At 51.7% G+C, this 27,854-nt stretch overlaps 1 protein-coding gene across 1 annotated transcript in view; it reads right to left on the bottom strand.

Annotated features, from left to right (window-relative positions):
* CABIN1 (calcineurin binding protein 1) overlaps positions 1 to 27,854 on the bottom strand; it is a 154,584-nt gene that overhangs the window by 51,010 nt on the left and 75,720 nt on the right. Inside the window, exons 27-28 of the mRNA XM_047088073.1 lie at positions 16,244 to 16,426; positions 10,684 to 11,015 (exon numbers count right to left, since the gene is read on the bottom strand). Of these exons, the coding sequence (XP_046944029.1) occupies positions 10,684 to 11,015; positions 16,244 to 16,426 (515 nt within the window). The remainder of the gene's footprint in view (positions 1 to 10,683; positions 11,016 to 16,243; positions 16,427 to 27,854) is intronic.

The raw sequence follows: 27,854 nt of genomic DNA, 5'->3' as shown, positions 1-27,854 counted from the left end.
TGGCTCTCCAGCCACACTTACCTCTGCCCCTACTTTGGTCCCTGCAGGTCTCTCAGCCAGGCACCATCTCACCCCACCCCCACCAGCCCCCCTAATACCGTCCCCACAGTCCCATGGTCACCTTAAACAGCCTCTTCTGCTGACTCTCTGATGCTTTTGCTGTCTGCCCCCTCTCATCAGCCCTGTGAGGGCAGGAGCACCATGTGACTTCTTGACTGATGGCTCCTCAGGGGCTAGGTCAGCAGGGGTCCACAGAAGGAATACAACAGATATTGGAAAAAGAGTGAAAGGAGTGAGAAGGTCTGAAGTGCTGAGAAAGGAAGGTACGGCAGTATGTGGGGGGATGGGGGGTGCGCCCAGGACTGGTGCGCCCAGGACTGGTGCGCCCAGGACTGGTGCGCCCAGGACTGGAGGCAGGAGTGCTGGGACAGAACCATCACCCTGGGCTCCTTTATTCAAGGAATCTATAGGAAAAGGGACTGCTTGGAAACTCATGTGCTGGGCAGACTGGAGCATGAAGTCTGTCTTTCAAGACACCCTTCTCTGTTCTTCCTTCAAAACAGTAATTCAGAAGCCCTAGGTTTGCCTGGCAGTTCTCCACAAGGGCATGCAGTGAGTGGTACACAATGAAGTTTGTTGAAGGAATAAATGAATGAGTGCCTGGCAGTCTTGGGAGAGTCCTATAGCCTCCTGGAGCCCTGGTTGCCCACTTGAAGGATGCGGGTGGCGGTGACCATGAGGCCACTCTTAGGGTCAGTTGGAGAACACCAACGATAGCAGAGGAAAGCAGCTGTCTACAGACGCACTAAGTTCCCCACCTGTGTCCTGGGGAGAGCACCCCTGCCCATGCAGCCTCCTCCCCCTGCCAAGCCGGGCCTTCCCACATCTTCTCCAAGAACCTGGACTTGCCCTTGAACTTGGCAAAGTGTGCCAGTGCTCATCTGCCCTCCCCACACCGACCTGAAGAGCCAGGACAGAGGTGCACCCCCTGCTGCTGGGTGGGTCTGACCAGCCAGCGGCACCAGTGGGAGAGCAGAGAGTAGGGCAGGGATGAGAGCAGAGCATTTTTCCTGAGCTCCCTCCCTCCGCCTGTGCTGAGGGTCGGCCACCAAGGACCAAAAGCTCTGACAGGCAGCCTGCAGCTGAGGCGCCCCAGGGCTGGCCCAGGGCCCTGCACTAGCCCTGCCCTGTGGGTTCCTGGTCTCCACCCAGGCCACTGTAAATGCCTCCTTCATTAAGGCTCTTCGGATTAGCAGCAGGATGGAGCCATCGAAGGCCTGTGACTGGGGCAAATCCCTTTACTCTCTACACAGCAGCCAGTCTTTCACACACAACCTTGTGGTAGCTCTCACCTCACTTCAAAAGCTGCCCCACAACTCCCCCCTGCCCGATCAGGCCCTCAGGAGCTCTGACTGCATCTTCTTCCCCTCTCCTCACTGCCCAGCCGGTCACACGGGCTTCTGGCCCACCAGGGCCGCTCCTGTCTCAAGGCACATGTGTTGGCTGTGCTGTCCACCCAGAAGCCTCTCCTTTGGCTAGTTCCCTCACCAGTTTCAGGTCTGTGCTTAGAGAGGCCTTCCCAGACCTCCCTGCCTAAATAGCTGCACTCCCCCACTGCACCCCCTTAGCAGCTTTCTCTTTCTTCCAGACACATCATTAACCGCCATCAGGCATGTTTCTACTCTCCATTCCCTCTGTGTGCACTCGAGGGGAGGGGTTTTGCTGTGTACACCACTGTATCCCAGCACCTCACACAGGGCCTGGCACATGACAACACAGGGGACAGCTGCTGAATGAATGAACCCGCAGAGATGCATAGGAACCATGCCGAGGGGACAACGAGGGGACGACACTAAAATACAAGGAGTTCTGCCACGTAGCGGTCTGCGGGATGATGAGGTGGTGGTAGTTTGTTTTCTTTCCAAACTGAGTATTATCTGTACCGGATGCTGCTAGTGGAGTACTCAACCCATTCGAACTGTTGGGATCCAGATCCCTCCTCTTTCCTGAGAGAGGACAAGGAAAGCAGTGGGCCTAATGCAGACCATCGGTGCTCTCTCTTCTGACACCCAAAGGTACAGCAAAATCTTCAAACCATGTTGCAGAGACTTTGGAATGCATTATTGAGATCCCAAAGTTGAGAAAAATCTTCAGTTTCATTTTGTAAATCACAGAAAGCTTAACAAGAGCCTGGCTGGCCAGGATCTGCAGCAGCCCAGGGCTTCTGTGTGGGAAGCCTGGGGCACAGCATCGTTTTGCGTATACAGAAAGGGAACAGGGACTGAAGGGATGGTCGGCATGCCCTCCTCATGCCTGGTCCTGCTGTCTGGCCGGGAATGCCACCTGTTCCTGGGACACTGAGTTGCATGTATGCAGCAGGATCTCGCAGGCTGCGCCGGGGGCGGCTGTGTCACAGCCTAGAGGACTCCCTTCACACCCACCCAGTCAGATAGTACACAGCCTTCCTCACGGACCCTCTTGTTTAAGCCGGCTCTGCAGGTTCCACACGTGCCAGTGGCACAGGCGGGTGGGAAACTACCCACGACAGATGGCTGAGGGCAGAGGTTCACGGCCCAGCTGGCTAGACTCTTGCCCTAGCTCACACCAGAGCATAAACTGACTCCCAAGTCAAATGTCAGTGACTTTTCTGGAGATTACAGGCAGAAGCAGTACTGCTGGGACTCTTCTGGTAGGAGGTAGCTTCAAACCAAACAAGTCCTAAACAGACACTGGGGCCTGGGCTCACCCCACAAAGGCTCTGGGCCAGAGAAGTAGGTATGACTAGGCCAGAGCGGCCAGGCCACCATCCCACCATATGCCATCAGGAGGATGCACTGTAACAGGGCTTGGCCACGATGCTGTGTAGCTGCCTGCGGGAGTACACTGGGACAGGGACAGAGCACTGCTCAGAGTGAGTGGCCTCTGCTCCCATCAAAGCAGAGTGCATGTGGGGCTTGCAAGACAGGCTGCTCTTGTCATTGGTATATATGTTTCCCAGCTGGCAAAAAAGCATTAACTCACTTTTCCTCACAAGAAAACCTATAACCAAGGTGCTGTCATCTCCACTTGACAGCTTAAGAAACCTGTCCACAGGACTGAAACTGGAAGCCAGTTGGCTAGCTGGCTGAGTACAAGTGAGGTTCTGGGAGCTGGCCCTCGGGAGGGGTGGCTCAGGTTCCAGGATGCATGCTGGCAAGGGGACAAGTGGTGGGACGGGGAGGCACTCTAATCATAGGGTCTGGGAGTCATGCCTATGATCAAAGCAGGCTGAGTAGCCCCTTCCCCATCTCACACCTCAATCCTCACCTGGGTGTCACCTCTTGGTGACAACAGGGTGCTAACTGTATCTGAGAGCTGCTCCGGCTGCTGTGTGTGAAGCCACACAGCAAAAGGTGGGTTTCATCCCACAGCAGAGCCAGCAAGGCTCACGCCCGTCCAGGAGAGTGGGAGGAAAACCTTTTGGTCACGCACAGGTCGAATGAAGGCCAAGCCTTGACTCGGGCAGTGCTGGGGCCAGATGAGCAGAGTCACAGCCTGGGGCCCAGAAACTGGCTGTCTGCCGAGCCCCAGGAAGGTGGCCTCTCCCATAGAACAGGCCCTTCTCCTCTCCTTCCTCACTTCCAGCTCCAGCTCACTACCTGACTCCTGCCACACTGACCAGCAGCAGCCCAATTACTGTGTGGCCACCGCTCTCACAGTGGGCTGGTAGGACAGCCTTGCTTCTGCTAAACCACCAGCCTGTCACACAAGGGCTCTTAGTAAACATTTCCTGGTTCAGCCTGATGCTGCCAGGCAGCTGCCGTGGGGCTTTAGCAAGAAGCTGGGCATCCACACACCTGGCCAGGTGAAGGACCTAGGCTAGGCCTCAGTCTCTCCCAAAAGGAAAGTAGAAGCAGAATAAAGATCTGAGTCCTAGAGGCCCTCATCAGCTGGCCAACTCCTCGGGGCAGAGTACAGGCCCTGCAACATCCTCACCAAGGGGTCTGAGACAAGCTGCTATCCCCTCTGAGCCTCAGTTTCCTGCTCGCCCTGCTGGGCAGGGTGCTGTGAGAAACAATACCGAGGAGCTGCCCGGGCCGGCCTGTCTCAACTCCACGCTGGTATGTGCTTCTCAGCCTTTCTCTTAAGACATCAAGTGACCTGGGAGGACCGCAGGAGCAAAGAACAGGAAGAACATTCCCCAAGTTAAGACCGAACGACAAGCACAAAACGAAGAAGTTTAGGCGAGGCAGTAACCCAAACAAGAGGCCCCTCCACAGAGGAAACCAGCCCTGGAAAGCACCACCAGTGTTCACAAACTCTGGTCTCTATACAGGAGACACAGTCCTGGTGCCCAACTCCCTTGTCCCCCCCCCCAGAACTGCCAACAGGGCAGTGGCTGCTCCTGCACCCCCAGACCCCCAGCAGGAGAGGCTGCCAGCCTAGCAGGTGTGAAGTGGTATTCTCAACGTGGTTTGGATTGACATTTCCCTAATGGCTAATGGTACTGAGCATCTTTCCTGTGCTTATTTGCCATTTATTTGTATATCTTCTTTGCAGAAATGTCTATTCAGATCCTTTGCCTACTTTTACATTGGGTTGGCTTTTAATTATTTAGTTGTAAGGTTTTGGGTTTTTTTTTTAATATATTCTAGGTACAAGTCCCTTACCACATATAAGCATACTCAGAGATATTGTGGATTCAGTTCGAGTCACAATAAAGTGAATATCAAAATAAAGTGAGTCAAATGAACTTTTTGTTTTCCCAGTGCATATAAGATTTATGTTTATGCTATACTATAGTCTATTATGTGTCAACAACATTATGTCTAAAAAAACCCAACGCATATATCTTAATTTAAAAATACTTTATTGCAAAAAATTGCTAACCACCATCTGAGCTTTCGGCAAGTCATAATAACTGATCACAGATCACTATAATAATAACGAAAAAAGTATGAATTTTTGCGAGAATCACCAAAATGTGACACAGAGACACAAAGTGACCAAATGCTGCCAGAACAGTGCCAAAAGACTTGCCCAACACAAGGTTGTCACAAACCTTCAATGTGTAAAAAACACAGTATCTGCAAAGTGCAGTCAAGTGAAGCACAGTAAAACGAGGTATGCCTGCGTGTGTCCTATAAATATTTCTCCCTTTCTGTGGACCATCTTCGTTTCAGTAATGTCCTTTGAAGCACGAGCTTTTAATTTTGATGGTGTCCTGTTTATTATTGTTACTACTGTATTATTGATTTGTTATTTGTCACCTGTGCCTAGTCCAAGGTCATGAAGATTGACATCTATGTTTTCTTCTAAGAGTCTTATAGCTTTTAGCTCTGAAGCTTAGCTCTCTGATACATTTTGAGTTCATTTTTGAACATGGTGCGAAGCAGGAGTCCAACTTCATTCTTTTGCATGTGGATATCCAATTATCCCAGCACCATTTGTTAAGAAGACTGTCCTTTCCTCCACTGAAGTATCTTGGCACCCCTGTCAAAAATCAATTGACCATAGATGTATGCCTTTGTTTCTGGGCTCCCAGTTCTATTCCGTTGATCTATACATCTATGCTTAAACTAGTACCACGCTGTTTATTTTTTTTAATTTTTCTATTTATTTTGAGAGAGACAGAGACAACACAAGTGGGGGAGGGCTAGAGAGAGAGGGAGAGAGAGAATTCCAAGCAGGTTCTGCACTGCCAGCACAGAGCCCGATGCAGGGCTCAAACCCATGAAACCACAAGATCATGACCTCAGCGGAAACCAAGAGTCAGATGCTAAACCGACTGTGCCACTCAGGCACCCCCACACTGTTTATTTTCAATTGTGGCACAAAACACCTAAAATTTATCCTCTTACCCATTTTATTTATTTATTCATTTATTATTAAGTTTATTCATTTCTGAGAGAGACAGACAGACAGAGCGTGAGCAGGGGAGGGGCAGAGAAAGAGAGGGAGACACAGAATCCAAAGCAGGCTCTAGGCTCTGAGCTATCAGCACAGAGCCCGACGCGGGGCTCAAACCCATGAACCGCAAGATCACGACCTGAGCCGAAGTCGAAGGCTCAACCGACTGAGCCACCCAGGTGTCCCTCATCTCACCCATTTTAAAGTGTACAGTTAAGTAGTGTTAAATATATTCACATTGCTGTGCAACAAATCTCTAGAACTTTTTCACTTTATCAAACTGAAACTCTATACTGATTAAACAATTCCCATTCTCTCCCCTAACCCCTGGCAACTACGACTGCACTTTCTGTCTCTCTGATTTTGACTACTTTAGATCCCTCACTATATGGAATCATCTAGTGTTTGATTTTTTGTGCTGGGCTTATTTCACTGAGCATAGTGTCCTCAAGGTTCACCCACATTGTAGCATGTATCAGAATTTCCTTCTTTTAAGGCTGAATAATATTCCACAGTTTTAGATTACTATAGATTTGCAGTAAGTTTTGAAACCAGGAAGTGTGAGTCCTCCAAGTTTGTTCTTTTTCAAGACTATGGCTCTAGGGACCATCTTATAATCCACTCTCCTAGACCACTTGTGGCAGGAGGTGCTGAAGGGCTCAGTTCCCCAGCTGAGCCACAGACAACAGGTAGGGGGAACTGGGACAGGGGCACCCATGCCTCAGTCTTCTTTCTGGATCCCATTAGTGACTTTCAGAACTCTCAGGATGAAAGGTCCCAATGCCATGTGGTTTCCCTCCTGGGCTGCTCAGGTGGACTCAAGGACACAGGTTTTTCTAAGCATGGACTGACAGCACAGGACTCAAAATCCTGGAGAAGAGTGTAATCTTGGTGACTGTAAGTGATGCAATAGCTAGACTTAGGGCCCTTATGGCCATCAGCATGTGTGATCTTCCCTAAGGTGTGGAGAGCTCTAGGGAGTCCTGCTTCCTCAGGTGCCCCTGGCCCTCAGTGGAGGATAGTGGGAGGCCCACCTTGGGAAGTGCAGGGGCTAGCCTGTGCCCAACAAAGCCAGCCTTGGGCAGGAGGGCGGCCTTAAACAGGCATCAAGGGTCCCTGAGGGGTGGATTCAGCCCTCAGAAGGTCTAGTGGAGAGACCAGGAGCCATGGGAGATGCTGACATTGAGGAAATGGGCTCTGGAGTCCTGGGGAGAGGCCCAATGGCAGGGGAGAGGAGGAATCTTGGCTGAGGGCCAGTGTATGGGGCCCCAAACCCCCACCTCACTGTCACAATAATTCTGTGCAAGTATCACAAGAGAGGAGCCCCCCACCCCTGCAGAGCCAGGATCTGAACCCAGGCGAGCCCACATTCGCTCCCCCTCCCCCAGAAATTCTGCTGCCAGCAGCTAAGCAAGTGGCTCCCTGTGTCCTGAGGGCAGTCTCTCCATAAAGGCCTAGAATGGGAAGGGGGGGGGGGGGGCTCTGAACTGAACAGAGCTCTAGCTGGGGGCACTTGAAAGACCTGAGGGATCCAGAGTCAATATGCACAGCCCCCGGGGTCTCTCTGAAGGCAGGGATGATGGATGTTCCTGCCAGTTGGCCACTGAGCCAGAAGATGGCAATAGGAAAATGCCACTGCCAAGCCCACAGGCGGATTTTATGAAGAAATGTGTTGCTGTTAAATATATACAGCAGGAAGCATTTGTTACCAAACAGCTGTGTTTGGAAAGCAGTCGCTGCTTGTCAGCTAATGGTTCTGCATTAGTCAGTGAGAGCACCAGTTGTGTCCCCCAGATCTGTGGACAAGCTGATACCCAGCCCCCAGGACAATGGCATGTCCCAGACAGGGTCAGCCCCAACTCAGGCTCTCAGTGCAGTGAGGTGTTAACAACCTACCATTCAAGTTGGGGTGACACCTGCTGCTCAGCAAAGGTCTCTGAGTGAAATAAGCAAAGAAGCCGGTGGCGCTGCCCGGGTGCACCAGGGCCTAGGGTGTGGCAGCCTGGAGAGCTCCCGAAGCATACCTGGCACCCACACACAATTGCTATGTAAGGAAGGGGATCTCTTCCGGAATCAAGACCAGCATTCCATTTCAGAAAGCCAAGGAACCCAAGCTGGAAATGCAGCTAACAGAAGAGCCGTGACAGAAACAGAGCTTGATGGCTGTGCAGGGTTTTCTGGGAAGGAAGCCAAGGCAGCCTCCATTCCCACCAACAGGGACGGCTGGATTGACCGGGATCCACCCTCCCTGTAGACCATCAGGATGACCAAAATGACCTGGGGGACATTCGACGAAATAGCAAAATGGCAAACTGAGCATGGATGCTCTAATGGTGGGGTAAGTAGTGGAGCAGCTAGGCTGGGGCGAGACTACCCAAGCCAGTCCCAGGCTATCACTACCCCTGAGCCAGGTATCTAGACGGAAAGTGGACAGAACAAGATCCCCACCTCCTCGACCTGAGTACTTAGAGCCTCAGAAGTGACAGTCAATGGTGTGTGTGCCCGAGAGCTGGGAAATAACACACAAAATGGCTTTTGTTTTAGGCTAGCAGAGCTGTGGCTATCCCCTCTCTAATGTTTTTGACATAGATGCTGCTTTCTACTTTTAAAAAACTCACCCAGCAAGGGGACAGGTTGTGAAAATAGCACTATGCTTGGTACCAGGTGGGGCCCTTTACATGCACTGGTCCTTTGTGCTCAGACTAAAGCCATTTAATGGGGCTCTCCCTCAAATCTCTCTCCATCCAACCCCACATCTTCCCCTCCTTTCCACAGTGGCTGGTCCCTAATAGGCATCTTGCACTCCAAATTCTGTCATGGCATCGGCTTCTAGAGAAGGCCACCTGCTACCGTGTGGGGAAGATTTGGCTCACCCTGGGAAACTCCAAGTCCTGCTAAGAGCTGACCCCAGCTGGCAAGGGCTGCACAACTGCTTGAGGGAGCATCTAAAGAGGGGGATGCCCAAGGTGGGGGAGATCCAGATGATGGGTGCCAGTGTCCCTTCCAACTGAGACTCATGAGAGTTCCTGCACTGGGCTCTGCTGCTCCCAAAAGAGGAAAAGAAGGAAAGTTCCCAAAGCAGCACCGGAACATGGTAGGGGGCAGGGGCAGTGTCAGCCACCCCTAAAGATTGCTGCAGAGGAGGTTTTATTAAAACCCAGGTCTGCCTGCCTGGGTTCAGAAGGCCTAGGGCACTAGAGGTAAGGTCCACTGCAAAATACAGGCTGTGCAGGGAGGGACCCAGGCTGAGGCATGGCAGTTGCAGCCAGAAAAGTCAGATGCTCTGAAGGAGAGACAATGCTCAGAGTGAGACCCCTTTCTTCACCAAGCCTGCCAACACCAGCTCCCCCTGTTCTGCTCTGACAAAAACCAACCAAACCCTGTGAGCATTTGGGGCAGATACAACTGTGACAGGGCACCTACCTGTGCCTAGCCCCCAAACAGAATTCTATCAAGTAACAACTTCCTGTCATGTAACCATTGCCAAGCCAAGATCCATCTCTCTGGCCAACTGTCCTTCCTGGTTCTTCAAAGGTCCCACAGACGCTGGTGAGAAGGGGCCGGCAGAGGGCCTCTGGGAGGAAGATGTTTCTGAGCCAGGACCTGACTGAGTAAGGGAGCCAGATGAAAATAGAGACCACAGACAGACTCCAAAGGCTGCCCCTGCTTAACCCCACCACCCTGGCCCTCTCTGGCCCTTGCCCACACCAGTTTGGCTCACCCAACACTGCCACATGCTCAGGCAATCTGCCTGATCTGGGCTCTCTCCCTGTCCTCCAAACTGCCACTGTCCCCCACTCTGCCACAGCCACCCTACAGGTTTCAGATTAATGGGTACCTTCATGGTGCCAGAGCAGCACCCCCACTCCTGTGTGCATCCCATTATCTTCTCTTTAGCATGTGTCACAATGGGACTAGCTTTATTTGCTTGTTTCCGTGTTTTACAATCTGCCTGTCCCTTAGAATGTACCTCCATGGGGGCAGGCACCACGACCAGGACACTGTCTCCAGTGCCTCCCGGGTAAGTGAAGAGTGAAAGAACACACATGCCACACTCCCTGCACAGATGCTACCTGCCAGCAGAAGCCGTCTGGCTGGGAAGTCCCTGAGAGAGCTTAAGCCTGGGGCACAGCTGTTAAGAATCGCTACATCATCTGCTTTCCAAAAAGAGCTGGAGGAGGCTGTCGGCACCCAACCCCCATGCAGCAGAGGCTGTGAAGATGGTTCTGGCAGCTGTACTGGAGAGGCGAGCCCAGGGGCAGGATGATGGTGAGGAGGCCTCTCTGCAAGATGCGGCCAGAGGGGACAGAGCCTGCAGCAAAGCCCTGGGCCAGAGAGGAGGAGGACCTCTATAGGGCATCTGGGGATATGCCTGTGGGGCCATGCTGAGGAGGACAGGTGAACAGAAGTGGAGAGGAAGCCGGACAGTGGAGTAAGAGTCGCCACACTGGCCCTCACAGGCAAGAGCTGATGAGCCTGTAGGCCCTCACCCTTCAGCCCGCAGCAGTACCTGAGCCTGTGATCTTGCTTTGGGAGCAGCCCCTATACCCGCTCCTCCTTTGATCCCTCCTGTGACCCGTGGTCCTCACCAACTCTCACCTGGAAAGCTGGACCACTCTTGTGTGGACTCACCTCCCGCATCTCTCCTGTCCCACCCCTCCCATGCACCGCTACCCAAGACCTTTGGCAGCTCCCACCTGGGTTTGTTCTGCCCACCGACACTCAAGAGATGCTCCTGGGCCCTGGGAAGATCAAACCCCTCTCCCACCCCCCATGGGCTGGCAGCTCGCTCACCCGGTGGGTCTTGCTGTAGGTGTAGAGGAAGGCCAGTCGGTAGAGGCTCTTATAGTGCTGGGGGAAGCGGCTGAGGCACAGGCGGAAGGAGGCGATGCACTGCTCAGTGAGGAACTGGCGCTGCTCTTCTGCCCCAGCCGGCAGCCCCTGGGGAAAGGCTGCGGGCTCCCCCAGGGTGTCCGCTCTCTTCCTCCCGTCCCACAGGGCAGGTGCAGATGCTGGGGGTTTGGCAGCAATGCAGGCAGAGGCCGGGGGGTCTGCAGCAGGCTTCTGGCTGCCTTGCTCTGTGGCCCGGAAGCCTTCCGTGCTCTCCAAGGACTCCTCAGTTTTCCCTGTGGGTGAGAAGAAAAAGAAAGTCACCTCAGTTTTAATCCCTGCCCCCGCAGGAGGAAAGAGTAATCTTACTGAGGTGAAAGGCACAGCTAAGTCTGTGCCCTTGCTACGCAGCTGCTGGACCCAACAGACCCAGTAGGAGGCATGGGGCCTGGTGCTGGCTCTGCCCCTGCTGGCTGAGGCCTCCATAGCCTCCCACTCTCCTCCCCTGTGAAACAGGATGTCCCAGCTGGCATGCAGCAGAGGGGCCCCGAAGCTGCAGACGGTGGGGGTGGCAAGCGGGGCTCTGAGTCCCCCCTCTGAATGGCAGCACAAGGCTGTCCCGCCTCCTAGGCCTATGCAGGTGCATGGGGAAGCAGTCCACAGAAGGAAGGTGTGGCTGCCACAACCATGGAATAAAACAGCCAGGAAAGGCGCACAAAGAACTGCACCTGCTCTGCCGCTTAGCACCTCTGCCCACAGCCTACCCGACATCCTTCTCCAGAGCTGCTGCTGCTACTGCGCGTGAACCAAGAGCTCACACACAGGAGAGCCCAAGCTGGGTGGCAGGGGCTGCAGGAGAAGGAGACTGGCCCAGGAGGGAAGGATTGAAGGAAGAGGATGGAGGCAAGCAGTGAGGGGAAGGTGGCCTGTCAGGCACCCAGGAGTTTGGCAAGGCCTGCCTGGAGGAGGCCAGAGAAGTAGCCCGGCACTAATGCTGAAGCCTGTCAGCCACTGTGGGCTGAGCTCCTTCCTGTCCTCAGCCTGTCAACCTTTTCCAACTGTAGTGGCAGCCAAAAGGAGGCTGGGGCCTGCTGCGGTAGGGAAGAGTGGTCAAGGACTAAGGTCCCACGTTCCCCTAAGCAAAACCATCATCAGGTTTAAGCAAAAAGACATCAGGTGCACATCGAGTTCTTTTTGCTAAGGAAAGAATCTGAGCAAGACAGAGCCAAGCTGCTCATCACAGCACGCAAGGCTACCTCCTGTCAGTCCTGTCATCCCTCCTACCTACCCTCTGGGCCTCACACCTTGAAACCAACCATTGGGAACATGGTTGTTCCCATTGGGAACACTGTTGTTCCTTTTGGACTCACCGTCTGCACACCCTCCCCTGCCTCACCCACTCACTCTCATCCTTCAGGACTCCACTCACTGTCACCTTCTCCTGCAGGCCTCCTGGGCCCCAAGGTGGGGTTTGCAGAGTGCCTTGTGTGCCCACCTCTCTGATGTCACCAATCCCACTGCATTTATGCACGGGTGTCTCCCCCTCCCCCACTGCCCAGAGCCTAGCACAGGGTCTAGTTTGAAGCCGAATGAATGACTGAAAAGCAGGTCACATCTGATCTTGACACTGTGCTCTCTTCTCAGGGGAGCTCAGGAAACCACTTAGGTCCCACAGGCACCCCACTCAGAGCACAATGACAGCAACTAGGAGTCTGCTCAGGGCTGGCATCTTACGGGGACATCACTGCCTTACAAATGTGCCTGATTTCTAGTGTTCAATTCAAGGGACACATTTCAAATGGGGCTCAACAAACACGTTCTCAACGACTCTGGGCCCAGCCCTGTGCTAGGCATAAGGGAGATGGGGAAATAGGATGAAGATAAAGACCTCCCAAGGGCTCAAATAAGGTGCTAAGTGTGTGCTCACACACCAAGACACACAGGAACACATCTCCTATGGAAAGTGAGCACAGGGTCAAGAATTTATCCAAAGAGAGGTCAGAAGGCATGTCTGAAAACACATTAAAAAAGGGAAAAAAAGTAGTGATGCCAGAGTGAATGAAAAACCTAGCTACTCAGGGATCTGGGTGGCCTGAAGAGGTGCAGGAGACATGGGTGATGTGCCTCACACACAGTGTCCACTCCACGGCTGAAAGAGCCTCACAGGTCACATTAGTGGAAGAAAGGGGGGAAGTCAGAAACGTCAATAAGCCCACATGGTGCTTCCCAGCTAGGATGCCTAGTCCTAACCCCGGCAGCAATAAAAGTGAGGAGACTTCGTCCTAAAGATAAAAAGCAAGCAAGGCAATGCTCTGGCCACTCTGGTGCTGCTGCTGGCAATGAGGACTGGCTTAGCATGCCCAGAGTGCACACACCAGGCCACCTCCCACTCTGCCACTGCCACCCCTGCCTTGTGCAAGGCACTCAGGCATCATCACCAGGCCTCTACTTGACCTAGAAGAGGCAGGTGCAGCCATGGGATGGTGGTCCCTGAACAAAGTGGCTGGTAGCTGTACCAGCACCCTTGGCCCATATCCTGCCCCGGGTCCAGGTAGCAGGGAGGGCCCGGGCTGGACACCCGTGTCCACTGTCAGGACCACATAGGCTGTTGACAAACTATGCTGCCCTCAGAGTAATTAACAGAGTTCGCTTCTGTTTAGAGAATGAAATTTGGGCAGCTTTTCCCTCTATTAAAAAAATAAACCTTCAGACTTAGTCTGGGTCTGGGTGGCTTAGTCAGTTGAGCGTCTGACTCTTGATTTCAGCTTAGGCCATGATCCCAGAGTCATGGGATCAAGCCCCAGGTCAGGCTCTCTCTCCCTCTGCCCCTCTCCCTGACTCACGTGCTCTCTCCCTCTCTAAAATAAAATAAAATAAAATAAAATAAAATAAAATAAAATAAAATAAAATAAAATAAAATAAAAATAAAACAAAACAAAATAAACCTTTACTGTTGCTCCATTCACTTTAGACATTTTTTGAAGCTCTGACTCCTAAGAAGGTGAGCTTCAACTAGCTGGAGAGTCATTTGTGGGGAAAGCTCCTTCCTGGAGGCACCCTGACACAAAGCAGAAAGGAGAAGTCAAGAGGCATCTGCTGGATGCCACGGGAGGGAGGGCACCTGGGCATCAGGAGGGGTATGAATGTCAGAACCATTCTTGCTTCGGCTCAGCACCCAGGGCCTGGCACAGACTTGGGCTCCATTGTGCCCTGCTGTCAAACAACTCCCACGAAATTTGCGAGTGAGCTCTGGGACACTGACCGTGAGAGAAGCAGCAGGCTGGGGGCAAGGCCGTCCGTGAGGGTGCACCTGAAGAGCTGGGGTATGGAGCACACCAGGGGCACACACCCAGCCCTGGCCCAGAACCATATCCTGGCTCTCTGCAGGGCGCCAAAAACCATGGGAGCCCTGGTGGCCAGAGCTCCTGCCCACTGGGAGCCCAGAGGAGAGTGTGTCAGAGACCACCACTAACCAGGGCCAGGCCTGGAGAAGCGCACTGCTCCCGATGCTGTCTGCCTCGCACGGGCTCAGAACACATTCTCTGCTGTACCAACTCTCCAACAGGAAGTTCACCAATTTCCAACAGGAAGTTCACCAACTTCACTGCGGTTACCAGGAAAAGCTGGGCCTAGAGTGGAGAGATGTATCCACAGAAGATGCTTCCCTTCAAGCCTACGAGCTACTGCCATGACTATGGTTCTACTTGAACTTCCTTCTTACTTTTTGGTAAAATGTTTTATTTATTTATTTTGAGAGAGAAAACATTTATTTATTTTGAGAAAGAGAGGGGGAAAGAGAGTATCCCAAGCAGGTTCTGTGCTGACAGCACAGAGCCTGACGCAGGGCTTGATCGCACAAACTGTGAGATTGTGATCTGAACTGAAATCAAGAGTCAACACTTAATTGACTGAGCCACCCAGGAGCCCCTCAAACTTTCTTTACCAGTGGTGAGCCCCTACACTGTCTGCTTAAACCATTGGCTCTGAATGGAAGGAGGGAAGGGGTGGGATGCCCCTCGTGTGTCTGGAAAGCCCTGCACAGCCTAGGTCAGACCACGGCTGACTCTCTCTGAGCTCAGCACCCCAACCTGCATCCCCCACTTCCCCAAACATGGTGGAGAGAGGACGGGGTGACACAACAGCACCCACAGCAGTTCGCTGCTTAATGGGCCACGGAGCACAGACAACAGGCCTCACCTGTCCAATAGTTAAAGTAATCTTATTTTTAAGACTGGACATGAACAAGAGTTGCTGTATTAGAGTGCTGGGACTATAGGTTACTTGTTCCTTCCCCTTTCAAGCTCCCTGTGGTATGTTTATGTTAGTTGCAGAATGTCAACATCGGTTTGAGATAGCGTAAGTGCCTAGTGAGAGAGTGGGGCACTGGTCTCACTTTCTGTGTCCTCTTACCTGACCCTAATGGGGGCACTTTTGCCAACCTGCAGGGCATGCAGCCTCACCACCTGCTAAGGCCAGCTAGGGGAGGCTGGTGAGGAACACAGAGCTAGGACAGGCCATCCCCAGCACGAAGGGGCCACGTCTACACGTGAACTCCTGAACCTAGACTCTCCCATCCAAGGCCTGTAAAAACACGTCCTAGGGGAGGTCATCGCCAATCCTACCTGCCCCTCCCAGCCCACCCAGAGAGGGAGCATGGGGCAGAGGTTAAGGGTGCGAACTAACCCTGGATAAATTCCCAACCCTCTCTGAATCTCAGGTCTCACCTGTAACATGGGAAGAGCCGCGGGGCTGTTTCCTAGGGTGGTTGAGAGGACAAAAAATAGCACCTGGCACAGGGCCGCTGAGCATGGGTCTGGGTTGTTGTGGTTGTTATTGTTTATCAAGTCCTGGTCCGGGTGGGAGAGCTCTCAAAACCCAGGGCCAGCTGCCCAGCGGCAGCCCCAGAGGAGTGCCGCAGATATCCAGCCTGCCAGCACTCTCCTGCGAGCTGGGTGTGGGGCTCTGCCCACTGGTTTCCACAAAGGGAGCCCGGGGACCCCACGAGAGCCAGGCATGGGGTTAGATCAGGGCCTCCTGACTGAAAAGGGAGGCACTTTTTCCTAGAGGCCTGGTATGATTCACACTAAAAAGAAAACACATTGGTGACATTTAGGATCCAAAGATTTTTTTTAATAACTAGGTATTTAAGAAAAAAATCCAGGGCACTCACGTCATGGATGTGGTTTTCCCATATTGCCACGGTGGGGTCATAACAACAACGACAGGTGCCACTGAGAACACACTGTGTGCCAGACACGGTGTGAATGCCTTCCTGAGCCACCTCCCTTAATCCTCACAACTCCGGGCGCAGGCCTTGGGCTCCCTCCCACCCTACAGGGAGTGCAGAGGCCCAGGGAGGCGAGCGACTTGCCCAACTGAGGCCCCAGAGCAGCAGGTGGAGGTGTGAGGACAGGAGCCAGACAGGACCTGGGCCACTCGGGAGCCCACCTTCTTCAGACTGCCCAGACTGTCGCAGGCCATTCCACCGAAGCAGTTCTAAACACACCAAGCTAGGTCTTCATACCTCTTTCCTCTGTGGGCCCCTGAAGGTCTTTACCAGTTGGGCCCACTTGGATACTGGGAACAGGCAGCTTCTTCTCCACATAGAGTTTCCGAGAGCCCTCCAATGAGCTGGCAGGCTCATTAAAGAAGTCCTGTGTCGAGCTGGAGTCCGAGAGCGCCACTGCCGTGCTATCCTGGCTGCGCTCTGAGGGGAACAAAGGAGGGAGAGAGGGCAGCAGCATGAATCCACACCAGCACCAACATGGCGGGGCCTCCCCAGGGTGAGTGTCCTGGTGACTGCCCTGCAGAGGAGACGACATGAGCACAGCCACTGTGACCTTGCTGAGTCCTACCCGTCCCAGAAGGCTGCTGAGCCACTCACCAAAGGCACCAATCTCCACGGTCAACCTTGTGGGGTTTCCCCAAATGGTGGTGTTCTGGTAAATGGTTAACAATTGGCTCTTGGGGTAGGGGGGAAGCCCACATTTGTAGCATTTACTGATTTCTGTGGCATAAATACTCCCACCATGGCCAATTCAGGCTACCAGCCAACCTTATGTCGCTGAACGTGGAGTTGGAAAGAGATGCACGGTAGTACACCATTCTATTGTGTTTCTACCACACAGAGACAATAGGCATGAACAACTAAGGCAAGTAAGAGTCCTACAGAAATTTTTATCTGGTTGCAATAGACCAAGAGTGGTCTAGAGTGAGAATGGAGATTCCCGGGGTCGCAGACACAAGGGAGATTGCTACCTACATGTTAGCTCCTCTCCTTGGAGCTCCCCATGCGCTCATGAGAAAAATCAGAGGCAGCGCAGGAAGAGGTATTGAAGGAAACCTTCCTGTGGTGCAGGCTTGGAAAGGAAGTGTGTTCGCCGCTATAGGAAAGGCATGAAGCCCTGGTGGAAACTTTTTTCCCTAAGGAACAAAAGCTTTAAGCCAGCTGGGGAGGTACAGCAAATCTTGCTGCCTCCAGGGTACAGGTGAAGACCCACTGCAGCTGTGGGAAGGGAAAAGAAAAACCTCCCGAGGGAGGGGCAGGAAGCCATTCAGGGCCCAAACATTTGAAGTCGCCCACAACTAGAAAAGCAAAGCCCCACTCCTGAGATGCAGGGACACAGTCTGCCTCAGTCTGCGGCTGGATAGAGACAAGAGAGAACCAGCCCTATCCCTACCCCAGGCTAACAAGCACAAGTAACACAAAACAGTCTACATAGGAAGAGGGGCAAGAACATGGAGAGAGACCGTCTTTGAGGTGTGTACAAAAGGCCTAAGGCTGAAGGTGGGAATGGAACACTGAGAAACCTTCTGGCAAATCAGCCCCCCTGTAAGCATAAGGTAAGGTCATAGGAATTTGAAGTCAGTGGTACACTAATGGTAACCACAGCAACAACAAAAACCAACCCCAGCTCAACTTCTGACTAGCCTAACTCCCCTTCCTAACAGACTAGAAAAGGAGAGAGAAGGCCATTCCCAGCATAAATATTACTTATTTCAGTTTCTTCCATCCTACACATAATATCTGATATTCACTATAAAAATGAGGCACACACACAAAAGAAACACTGTCAAGAGAGAAAATAATCAACAGAACAAGGCTCAGAGATGACCCAGATGTTGGAACTACCTGATGGGAAATTTAAAATAACTAAGATTAGGGGCACCTGGCTGGCTCAGTCACTGGATCATATGACTCTTCACCTCAGGGTCATGAGTTCGAGCCCCACACTGGGTGGGTATAGAGATTAGTTAGTAAGTAAACAAACAGACAAACAAACAAATAAATAAAATACAGTTAAAAAATAACTAAGAATAATATGATCTATAAATGTAATTAGTATGCTAAAAGGCTCTATTAGAAAAGGGGGACACATTCGCGAACAGACGGGGAATTTGAGGAGTAAGATGGAAACTATGAGCAAGACTCAAATAGAGATGCTGGAAATAAAAGACACAATTAGAGACACAAAGAATGCCTTTGTCAAGCTTCTCAGCACACCTGACACAGCTGAGGGAAAAATAACCAAAACTTGAAGATAGGTCAGTAGAAATCATCCAAAGTGAGAGAAAGAGAGTGGAGGGGAAATCAGAACAGAGCACACAAAAGCATCCAAACGATCTAACGTACTAATTAGAATCCCAGAAGGAAATGACACAGACACATGTCAGAAGAAGTATTTAAAGAGATAATGACAGGGGCGCCTGGGTGGCTTGGTCGGTTAAGCGTCCGACTTCGGCTCAGGTCACGATCTCGCGGTCGGTGGGTTCGAGCCCCGCGTCGGGCTCTGTGCTGACAGCTCAGAGCCTGGAGCCTGTTTCAGATTCTGTGTCTCCCTCTCTCTGTGACCCTCCCCCGTTCATGCTCTGTCTCTCTCTGTCTCAAAAATAAATAAACATTAAAAAAAAAAATTTTTTTAAAGAGATAATGACAGAGAATTTTCCAAAAATAATGAAAGACATCAAATCATCAAGAGTTTCTGAGAACACCAAGCAGGGCAAAGACTCCTCCACACATTTAAAAAAACAAACAAAACAAAAACAACAACAAAAAACCATACCTAGATATCTCATACTCAAACTGCTACAAACCAAAGATAGAGGGGAAATCTCAAAAGCAGAGAAAGACACATCATATATGGAAGAACAAAGTTAGGAATTACAGCACACTTCTCATCAGAAACCATGCAAGTCAGACATCTTTAATGCTGAAAGAAAAAAAAAGTCCATTCCAAATTCTATATCCAGTGAAAATATCTCTCAAAAATGCAGGAGAAATAGACTTCGTCAGAAAAACAAAAGCTAAGAGGATTCCTTACTATGAAATCTGAGTTATAAGAAACATTAAAGAAAGTTCTTCCGGTAGGATGAATTGAAACCAGACAGAAACTTGGATCCACATAAAGAAATGAAGTTCCTCAGAAATGGCTAAAGCAGTAACAAAAAAGACATTCTTTTTCTTCATGTTTAATTCCTCTAAAGTAGTACTGTCTAAAGCAAAAACGGGTAGCAGCCTATTGTGAGTTTACAGTGTATGTAAAAGTAAAATGAATGAAAACAAGGGTATAAAAAATGGGAGGTTCTTGGTTCTTTCACTGCCCATGAAGTAGTATAGTATCATTTGAAGGTGGGCTGTGATGACTTAAACATGTATTTTGTTAAGCCTAAGGCAGTCACTACATTTTTTTAAGAAGGTATAAATAATAAGCCATTAATAGAGACAAAATGCAACCTTAAAAAATAAAACTTTGTCTTTAACTTTGTGTATCTGAAGGATGAAACTCAATGAAATAGGAATCAAGAGAGCCAAGTTCAAGTTCCTCTTAGTGCCACTCACTAGTTATGTGACCTTGAACAGGTTAAGTCCCTTGCCCACCTATGAACTGCAACCACACATCCTTTCAGAGAGGTCCATGGCATAGGAGCTTCTGGGGACACAGGGAGAGAGGCAGACATGGCCTCCAAAACCCTCTAACTCTTTGCTCAACTACCTCAAATACCGGCAGCCCATTGGGAGGGCAGACATGAGCAGCCTGGTGGGCAAACAAACTTGTAACAATACTTGAAGTTGTTTCAACAAAATCAAAGGCCTGGACTCTGGGAGATCCAGGCTGCCTAAGTTTAAATCCTACTCAGTCACTTACTAGGCTGGAGAGACTATGCAATTGCCACAATTTCTTTACATTTCAATTTCCTCCTGTGTAAAACTGTGATATTACAAAAGCCCACTTCACAGAATTATGAGGATTAAATACATTAGTACATGTAAAGTGCTTGAAATAGGGCCTGATACCCAATAAGTGTTCCAAAATATCAGCTCAATGACCAATAGTATTATTTCAGAGAACCTGGACCGATTGTTTTAGTAACGTCTCAAACTTGACATTACAGAGATTTTGCTCTGCATGGCAAAGCGTTCTGCTTATGCCAGGCTGAAGATCACACCTGAGTAGCACCATGTCGATGGGGTGGTAATCGCTTCTTATACACTGACATGACAGGGTCGTCCACAGCAGTCCTGCCTGCACAGAGGAACATGGAATTAGGCCTGTGCTTCCAAAGGCAGCTGTGCTGTTCCAGCCTCCTCACCCACGTCTGATCATAGAGCAGGGTTTGGAGACAGGGACCTCTCAGGCAGCCGCACAGAGCCTGCCGCAGCCCTTCCTCCTTAGCTGCCTTTGCAATGTCCGCTGCCCAGTAACGGTAGGTATCAGTCACAGCTGGGCTGGCAGAGCAGTAGAAACTGGGACATGAAGTGTATGTGAGACCCTTCAGCGACCAACACAGAAGCTCTGCGTCTCACTGCTGGGGGAGCAGGGACCTGACTGGACCCCTCTGCCTCACACTTAGTGAGGGGCTTTCCTGACTTGCAAGGCCAGACCCCAAGGCTCTGTGAGCACTGAATGGGGATTACCGGCAGGTCTGCTGCCCTCATGAGAGGTCCCAAACCCAATTCCCCAGTGTGAAGAGATCACTTCTCTCAGAGAAATGGCAGGGGCAGCCCATTTGCTGTCTATGTGGAAAGCGGACCCTTGGCTCCAGAGGTCATACGGGGTCACTGCAGGAGCTCAGAAATCGGGAGTCTCAGACTCACATTCCAACCCCAGATCTGCATACTTGGGCTGCTCCAGGCCTCGCAATATGTTTGGCACGTTCTCTCTGCTCTGTTCCCAACAAACAAATAGGATCCCCATGGAGGCCTCCACATCCCAGTGCCTGGCACACAGGTGTGACAGCCCAGTGACCCATCCTGCAGTGCAGCATTTACTCTGGCCCTGACAAAGAGAACACCAATGGCTCGGACAAGTTGGTGGGCCATGCTCCTGCAGTGATGAAGTCCTTCTGATAGGCCAGGAGAGGTGCTTTCCACCAGCATCCAGAGCAGCTGTAGTCACTGCATGGCTGAGCAGCGCACCATGTGGCAAGCGTCCGGGAAGCGGGCCTAGCCAGGAAGATCTCACGAGAACTGGCTTGCTGCCTGATGAGCTCATGCACTCATAAGCTGTTGGGCTTTGGGCCTAAAGAATCGCTAATTTGCTGGAATCTCAGTTGTGATTATTACAAAAACCGAGGATTGGCTTAAGCAAACGGATATTTACTCCCAACGTGCTAATACCCTCCTGATGCTGCCTAGTGAGGGAACCTCTCATGCACCAGAGTGAGCAGGGAAGGCAGCAGACTGCCCTAAGAATGGTGTGGGCAAAAAAGACCGCACTGGGCTTCAGGGGTGTTTGCTCCTCTGGGAGCAAATATTAGCAGGTAGAGCCTCTACTGAGACTCTTTAAAATAACATCCACAGCGGGGTTGCCTGGGTGGCTCAGTCAGTTAAGCATCCAACTCTTGATCTCGGCTCAAGTCATGATCTCAAGGTTCATGGGATTGAGTCCCATGTCGGGCTCTGGGCTGACAATGTAGAGCCTGCTTGGGATTCTCGCTCCTTCTGCCCCTCCCCCACTCCCCACTCTCTCTCCCTAAATAAGTAAATAAACATTAAAAAATAAATAAAATAGAGGCGCCTGGGTGGCTTAGCTGGTTGAGCGTCTGACTTTGGCTCAGGGCATGATCTCACAAGTTCGGACCTCGCGTCGGGCTCTGTGCTGACAGCTCAGAGCCCGGAGCCTGCTTTGGATTCTCTCTCTCTCTCTCTCTCTCTCTCTCTCTCTCTGCTTTGGATTTTCTCTCTCTCTCTCTCTCTCTCTCTCTCTCTGCCCTCCCCCACTCACTCTCTGTCTCTCAAATAAACATTAAAAAAACTTAAAAATAAATAAATAAATAAAACATGGGGTGCCTGGGTGGCTCAGTCAGTTGAGCATCTCACTTCGGCTCAGGTCATGATCTCACAGTTTGTGGGTTCGAGCCCCGCGTCAGGCTCTGTGCTGACAGCTTGCTCAGTCTGCAGCCTGCTTCGGATTGTGTCTCCCTTCTTCTTCTCTGCCCCTCCCCCACTGATGCTCTGTCTCTCAAAAATAAATAAATGTTAAAAAGAAATTATTTTTAAATAAAAAAATGAAAAGAAAAACAAAATAACATCCACAGCAACAACAGCCACAGCCAAGGAGCAGGACGCATGTAAGCACAGGGACTGTGACCAGGCCTCCCGCCCCAAGCCTCTCAGATATACACACAAGAACCCAGAACAGCCTGTCCTCTGAAAGGATGGAGAGAAAAAGCCAATATCAGCCCTGGGGGGTTGGGGGGGGGGGGGGCGGCGGCACCGTGGCGATTCTGGACAAGCCCTTACCCCAGGGGTGATCATGAATGAGCACCTAAGGAGCCCCGAGGAAGGCTGATGGTCGGGGGGTAGTGAAATAAGTCTAGAAACTGCCATGAGCCACCACAGTTCTGCAGTGCCTCCCTGCAGCTCAGAGCTGGAGAGGCAGGGGCTCTGCACACTGAGGTGCCCTGGCTGGAGCTGTGACCCCCCTACTCACCAGGCCTGTGAAGCAAGGGCATGGGTAATGTTCCTGCCCAACCCTGAGAGAGATGCAAGTCTAGGAAACAGAGGATGGGCACATCACTGTAAATGAGAGTCCAGGGCCAAGTTCTTCTCTAATCCTTTCAAAGAGGGTAGGCACAAAGCTATTTAAAATCATCCTGAGGGGCGCCTGGGTGGCTCGGTCGGTTAAGCGTCCGACTTCGGCTCAGGTCATGATCTCATGGTCCATGAGTTCGAGCCCCACGTCAGGCTCTGTGCTGACAGCTCAGAGCCTGGAACCTGCTTCGGATTCTGTGTCTCCCGCGTTCGAGCCCCACGTCAAGCTCTGTGCTGACAGCTCAGAGCCTGGAGCCTGCTTTGGATTCTGTGTCTCCCTCTCTCTCTGACCCTCCCCCATTCATGCTCTGTCTCTCTCTGTCTCAAAAATAAACAAACATTAAACAAAAATAAAAATTAAAAAAAAAATTAAAAAAAATAAAATAAAATCATCCTGAGTTTGAATACTAGGAAGCAACCGAGAACTTTGCACCAAGAAGCAAGTCAGATTAAAAGAAAACTAAATTCATTTCTTTTACACCAACAGGGTGAAAGAAAACAATGAAAATCTCTTAAAGAATGACTCTATCTCCTGGGCAGACAATGCCTCTGGGCAAAGCCCAGTCCACCTAAGCACATCCTGACTGCCTCCTGGCCAGCCGAATTCAGCACAGGCTCAAGCACCGCTGTGCACAGCCCAGAGACTAGCAGTGTGCCCTGATAAAGGGACGTGGGGAGCCCGTATGTGTGGAAGAGGTGGGGCAGTTCTGGCTTGGAGAGCACTCAGCTTCCATTGGCAGTGAACAGAGCTTCCTTCCAGGCCTGGCCATAGTCCCACCTTCTCCACGAAGCTGTCTATGGATAGCACATTCCTTATCTGGGACACTGTGGGCCAAGGGTCCAAATGAGCTGACGTACGGCTTTGTGTAACTGTGCACTGATGGCCAGGGGTGCTTCCTCCACATCCTAGAGGCCCACGTATAGGCTGGGCACTGTAGGACACCCCCAGGGTGCTGGCCTGTCCTGATGCTCAGAGAACCAGGTGGGTCTGCCGGTGCTCTGCAGGCAAAGGCTGCCAAGCCTGAAGGCAACGACGGCCCTCCCTTCTCTCACCTGCCTGCTGGAGCAGAGCCAGAGGGACAGGGCAGGGCCAGGCAGAACTAGCTGGCTCCCTGCTTTGGCCACCTCCTGTAAGTTCTGCAGACTGGCCTGGGCTGGGGGTTTTCCTGGGCTCCTGGTCCTGAGGCAGGACAGGAGAGAGAAGGGAAGCTCTTCTGCACAAGAGACCCAGACTCAGGTGAAGAGCCAGACTTCCCACAGGGCTGGGCAGGATGGCCTTCCAGGGAAGCATGTACCTAAATGGGACTCCAGGGACTGCCCACAGGCCAGGTTCCTGATTTCCTTCAGGAGCTGCCTAGACATCAATAGGAAAGAAGACGCGATAGTGGACAGGCTCTACAGGCTACCTCTGCTCTGCTTCAGAATGTTCTTTTGAAAGTCTGCCCACACAAAACCTGCTCACACTAATTAATATTTGTGGCAAAATTATAAATATTTCACTCTCCTACTGTTAATCACTGGAATGTTTCACATCTATGCCTCTGGGCCACCCCAGCCCCTCCCCCCGAGTCTTTAGAGGGATGTTCATCTGCCAGCCACTGCTGATGACACCCTCCACTTCTGAGGTGTGACCTGCAGAGCCAACTGCAAAGGAACGACAGCTGCGGATGCAGAAGGAAAGGGCTTGGTGACAGAAAGGCTGTCCGTTCCAAGGAGTGTGAGAGCAGACTGTATTGCAAGAATTTGGAGTTTTTTGTTCAGGTTTGACTCAGTTCAAATCCCTTGAACATTCGTAGGATTTCCAGGCCAACCCAAAAGAGCTCTTTGCTTACAAGACACAAGCTTCCTGGTACATTTTCTCTACCTGCTCCAGCAGTTAGAACTAGAAATAGCTCACAACCACTTATTCCACCAGTTCAGTTCAATGAAAGTTTGAGGGGAAAGATGTGGTTGTATCATCAAAATCTGCAGCAACTCTGACTAGCGAACCCTGAAAAGATCACAAATGTTCTGCCAACTAGAAAGAACAGGTTTCTAAGAACAGTAAACTTAGGGGGAATCAATATTTTGAGCAATCTCTCAGCTGGACAAACCCTGCCCCAGTGGGTCCCTGATGACCACCAGGAAAGAACACATCCACCGGAAGCCAGGCTAGCTGTAAGGGAGGGACACCCTCTGGCAGGCCAAGGAGCCTGGACAGATGCCCAAGAGAAGAGACACCAGAAACACGAGGGCCCTTGAAAAGGAGGCAGACATACTGAGGCAACAGGCAGGCACAAGAGTATCACCATGGCCGTGCTCAGACAGCGGCGTCACCACTCTGGGCCTCTGAGGCTCATGCTCAGAGCTGGGAGAAGACTTGTCTTCATGTGCAGCTCTCACTGTGTAACCCTCACCATGCATCACTCTGTCACAAAGAGCCCCTGTGCCCCTATCTCGGACCCAGCTGGTTTCCCAAGCTCTCTCCCTGTAAGGTCTCTCTTCTGTCCACCCCAGTGACCTCAGTCCAAACGCTGTGGGCCCTCCAACCTCCATGTCTTTGCTCCCAATGTCCCTCACCTGAAACGGCCCTGCAGGCCTCTCTGGAGGACTACCTCCTCCAGGAAGTCCTCCCAACCCACCAGGCCCCACAGTTAGCTCATGGCACCTTCTCATGGCACCAACTGCTGCCCCAAGACACCACCTAGGGACACACAGATCCAACCAGGCAGCGGGAATCAGGGTGCCCGTGTTGGCTTTCCTCGTGGGCCTTCTTCCTGCCCAGCACATAGCAAGCACTCAACATATACCATGACCAGCTACAGCCTGGAGAGGTTTCTTAAAAGTTAAGAATGGAGAGGAGAACAAAGGTGACTGGCTCTGCCCTCTGACAGCCTCCCTCCCTGCCCCAACATCAGTCCCCACCTTGCAGGGCACACGCAGGACAACCTAAGTGCCACTAGGAGCCTGTCCCACATTGAAAACATCTGTTCACAGCATATAGCTTGCCTACCGTGAGCTGACCTCTCCTTGACCCTGGGAAGGGAGGCTGGTGAGGACTGATGCCACATGCAGCCCCCTGCCCCAAGCCTGGACACTGTGGACTGCACACACAGGGCCCACCTCAGAGCATCTTGGCTACTGTACACAATGTACATTTTTACACATTTGTCCTTCTAAAGATAACTTGGTATCTTAGAGTCTGTTGCCTTTGTTACTTTTTTAAAACCAGAAAGAACAAAACAATGGAAATACAGGACTGAGCCACCTGCCAGGCCAACGGGCAGTGGGAGGAGGCCACTGCTGCATCTGGCCAGAACTGAGAACATGGGCTGTGGGCAGAAGCCAAGCACATCAAACACACACTATCCAAATCACAGGACCAGCGATGTGGAGGAGCTCCTGGTCACAGGGGAAGCAGGGAGCCGGACTGAGGACGAAGCATGCGGTCTGCGCTGTCCCTTGAAGCGAGCCGTGACAGTGCAAGCAGAAAGACAAAGCCTGGAGAACAGAGTGTGGTCAGGGTTAGGGGCAGCACGGGCAATATTGGTGGAGGCAGTGTGGGTGAGCAGGCGAGGATGAGCACAGATGGCACACGACACAAACAGTGACAGTATGGTGGGTGAGGACGGATGGTCACATGGGAACTTGCACAGGGCACCCTGGGCTCCCACGTGGCCCATACCCTACAACCTGGGGCTCAGGGCAGGCTCTGTTCGTGCTGTAAGTGGGGCCAGATGGGCATCCCGCAACCATGAACACCAGCCTCCACAGCTCCCGCTCTTCTGACCCCCAGCTTGTGCTCTTTCCACCCTTCGTAGTAAACACTGACACACCCCTTGGGCCTTGGCTAAGCTTTGCCTCCTCAGGAAGGCCTCCTATCCACCAAAGCCAGGCCAGGTCTCTTTGGGGTGGTTTCAGTTGCACCCTGACACTCAGTTGATTCACAGCTTCACACTTGCCTTCCCCAGAACCTGCAACAGGCACCAGAATTGTCCCATGCACCCAGCACAATGCTAATGGGCACTAGATAGGCATGGCCATGGGCTGGCTGAAGAACCCCACAGAAGGCTCAGCCTCAGACTGACCACAGGGCAAGACCTCTGCTTTCTGAGGCCCTTTCTGGCTCCGAGATTCTTGGCTCCGAGATTCTCGGGTAACATGGAGCAGGGCAGGCAGACAGCAAGGGTCTTGGCAGTCCAAGAGAGCCACTATGTACACATCCCAAAGGCTGGCTGAGCTGAGCCAAGTTATGGACCAAGGTGTCCTGTAACAGCCCTGCTCCATAGGCCCTGCTACCGACAAACTTCCAACAAACAAAGCAGGGAAATGCACACAGATCCAGTCTCCATCAGGTCAGCGAGCACAGGACCTTCCCAGTGTTAGCCTCCTCTGGCCTGGGGTGGAAGGAACCTTAGACCCCCCCAATTCTCCCTCAGCTTCACCCCAGCTACCAGCAGCCCTAGAAGAGTGTCCAATTGCCCTCAGCTTGGCTTCCTCCCAGGGAAACAGGAACAATCGCCAAGCAAGGCAGCTATAAGGGCGGGACCACAGGCACCTCTCCCAGGGCCCAGCCCAGAGCAAGCACACACTGATATGACACGGGGCACAGTTACTCACACACGTGTTCACACACTCCATGCTGGGGAAGGGTATAAAATTTGTTCAGAAATCTCATTATGCTACGTTTGAACATGAGTAAACAGCAATCATTGTGAGCCCCTTGAGGGTCACAATGTACTCCCTACGACTCCTTTACCTTGTCAGGAAACATCAACACTAAGGATTTCAGCACTGAGACAAATCCCAAAATGGACGGGAGAAATAAGGCAGGCTGGGAAGAGTGGTCAGGCAGGGCTGCTTCATTCTCTCTCTCTCTCAGCTTGGCCAGAGGGCCCCTCTTCAGGTCAGCTATGGGCACACTCTCAGCCACCCCAAGAAGGGCTAGCTTTCATATCTGACAATGATGGAGTCTCAGAGCAACTCAAGGGCCAATCCCAGAGTACCTTTTAGCCAGAGCTGTGGATAGGCTGCTGGAAGCTTCTAACCCTAGTGCAGGATGGCACAAGGGTGCAGATGGGACCAGTCAAAGAAGGTTTCTTCTAAGAAGCCATTATCAAAT

Source organism: Lynx rufus, unplaced genomic scaffold (genome assembly GCF_022079265.1).
Source record: "Lynx rufus isolate CCGP_SWC_20201006 ecotype Redwood Valley unplaced genomic scaffold, mLynRuf1.p SCAF_24, whole genome shotgun sequence".
In the NCBI taxonomy this organism is placed as follows: Eukaryota; Metazoa; Chordata; class Mammalia; order Carnivora; family Felidae; genus Lynx; species Lynx rufus.
Note: the sequence above shows the minus strand (reverse complement) of the source record. Positions and strands in the feature narration are given on the sequence as shown.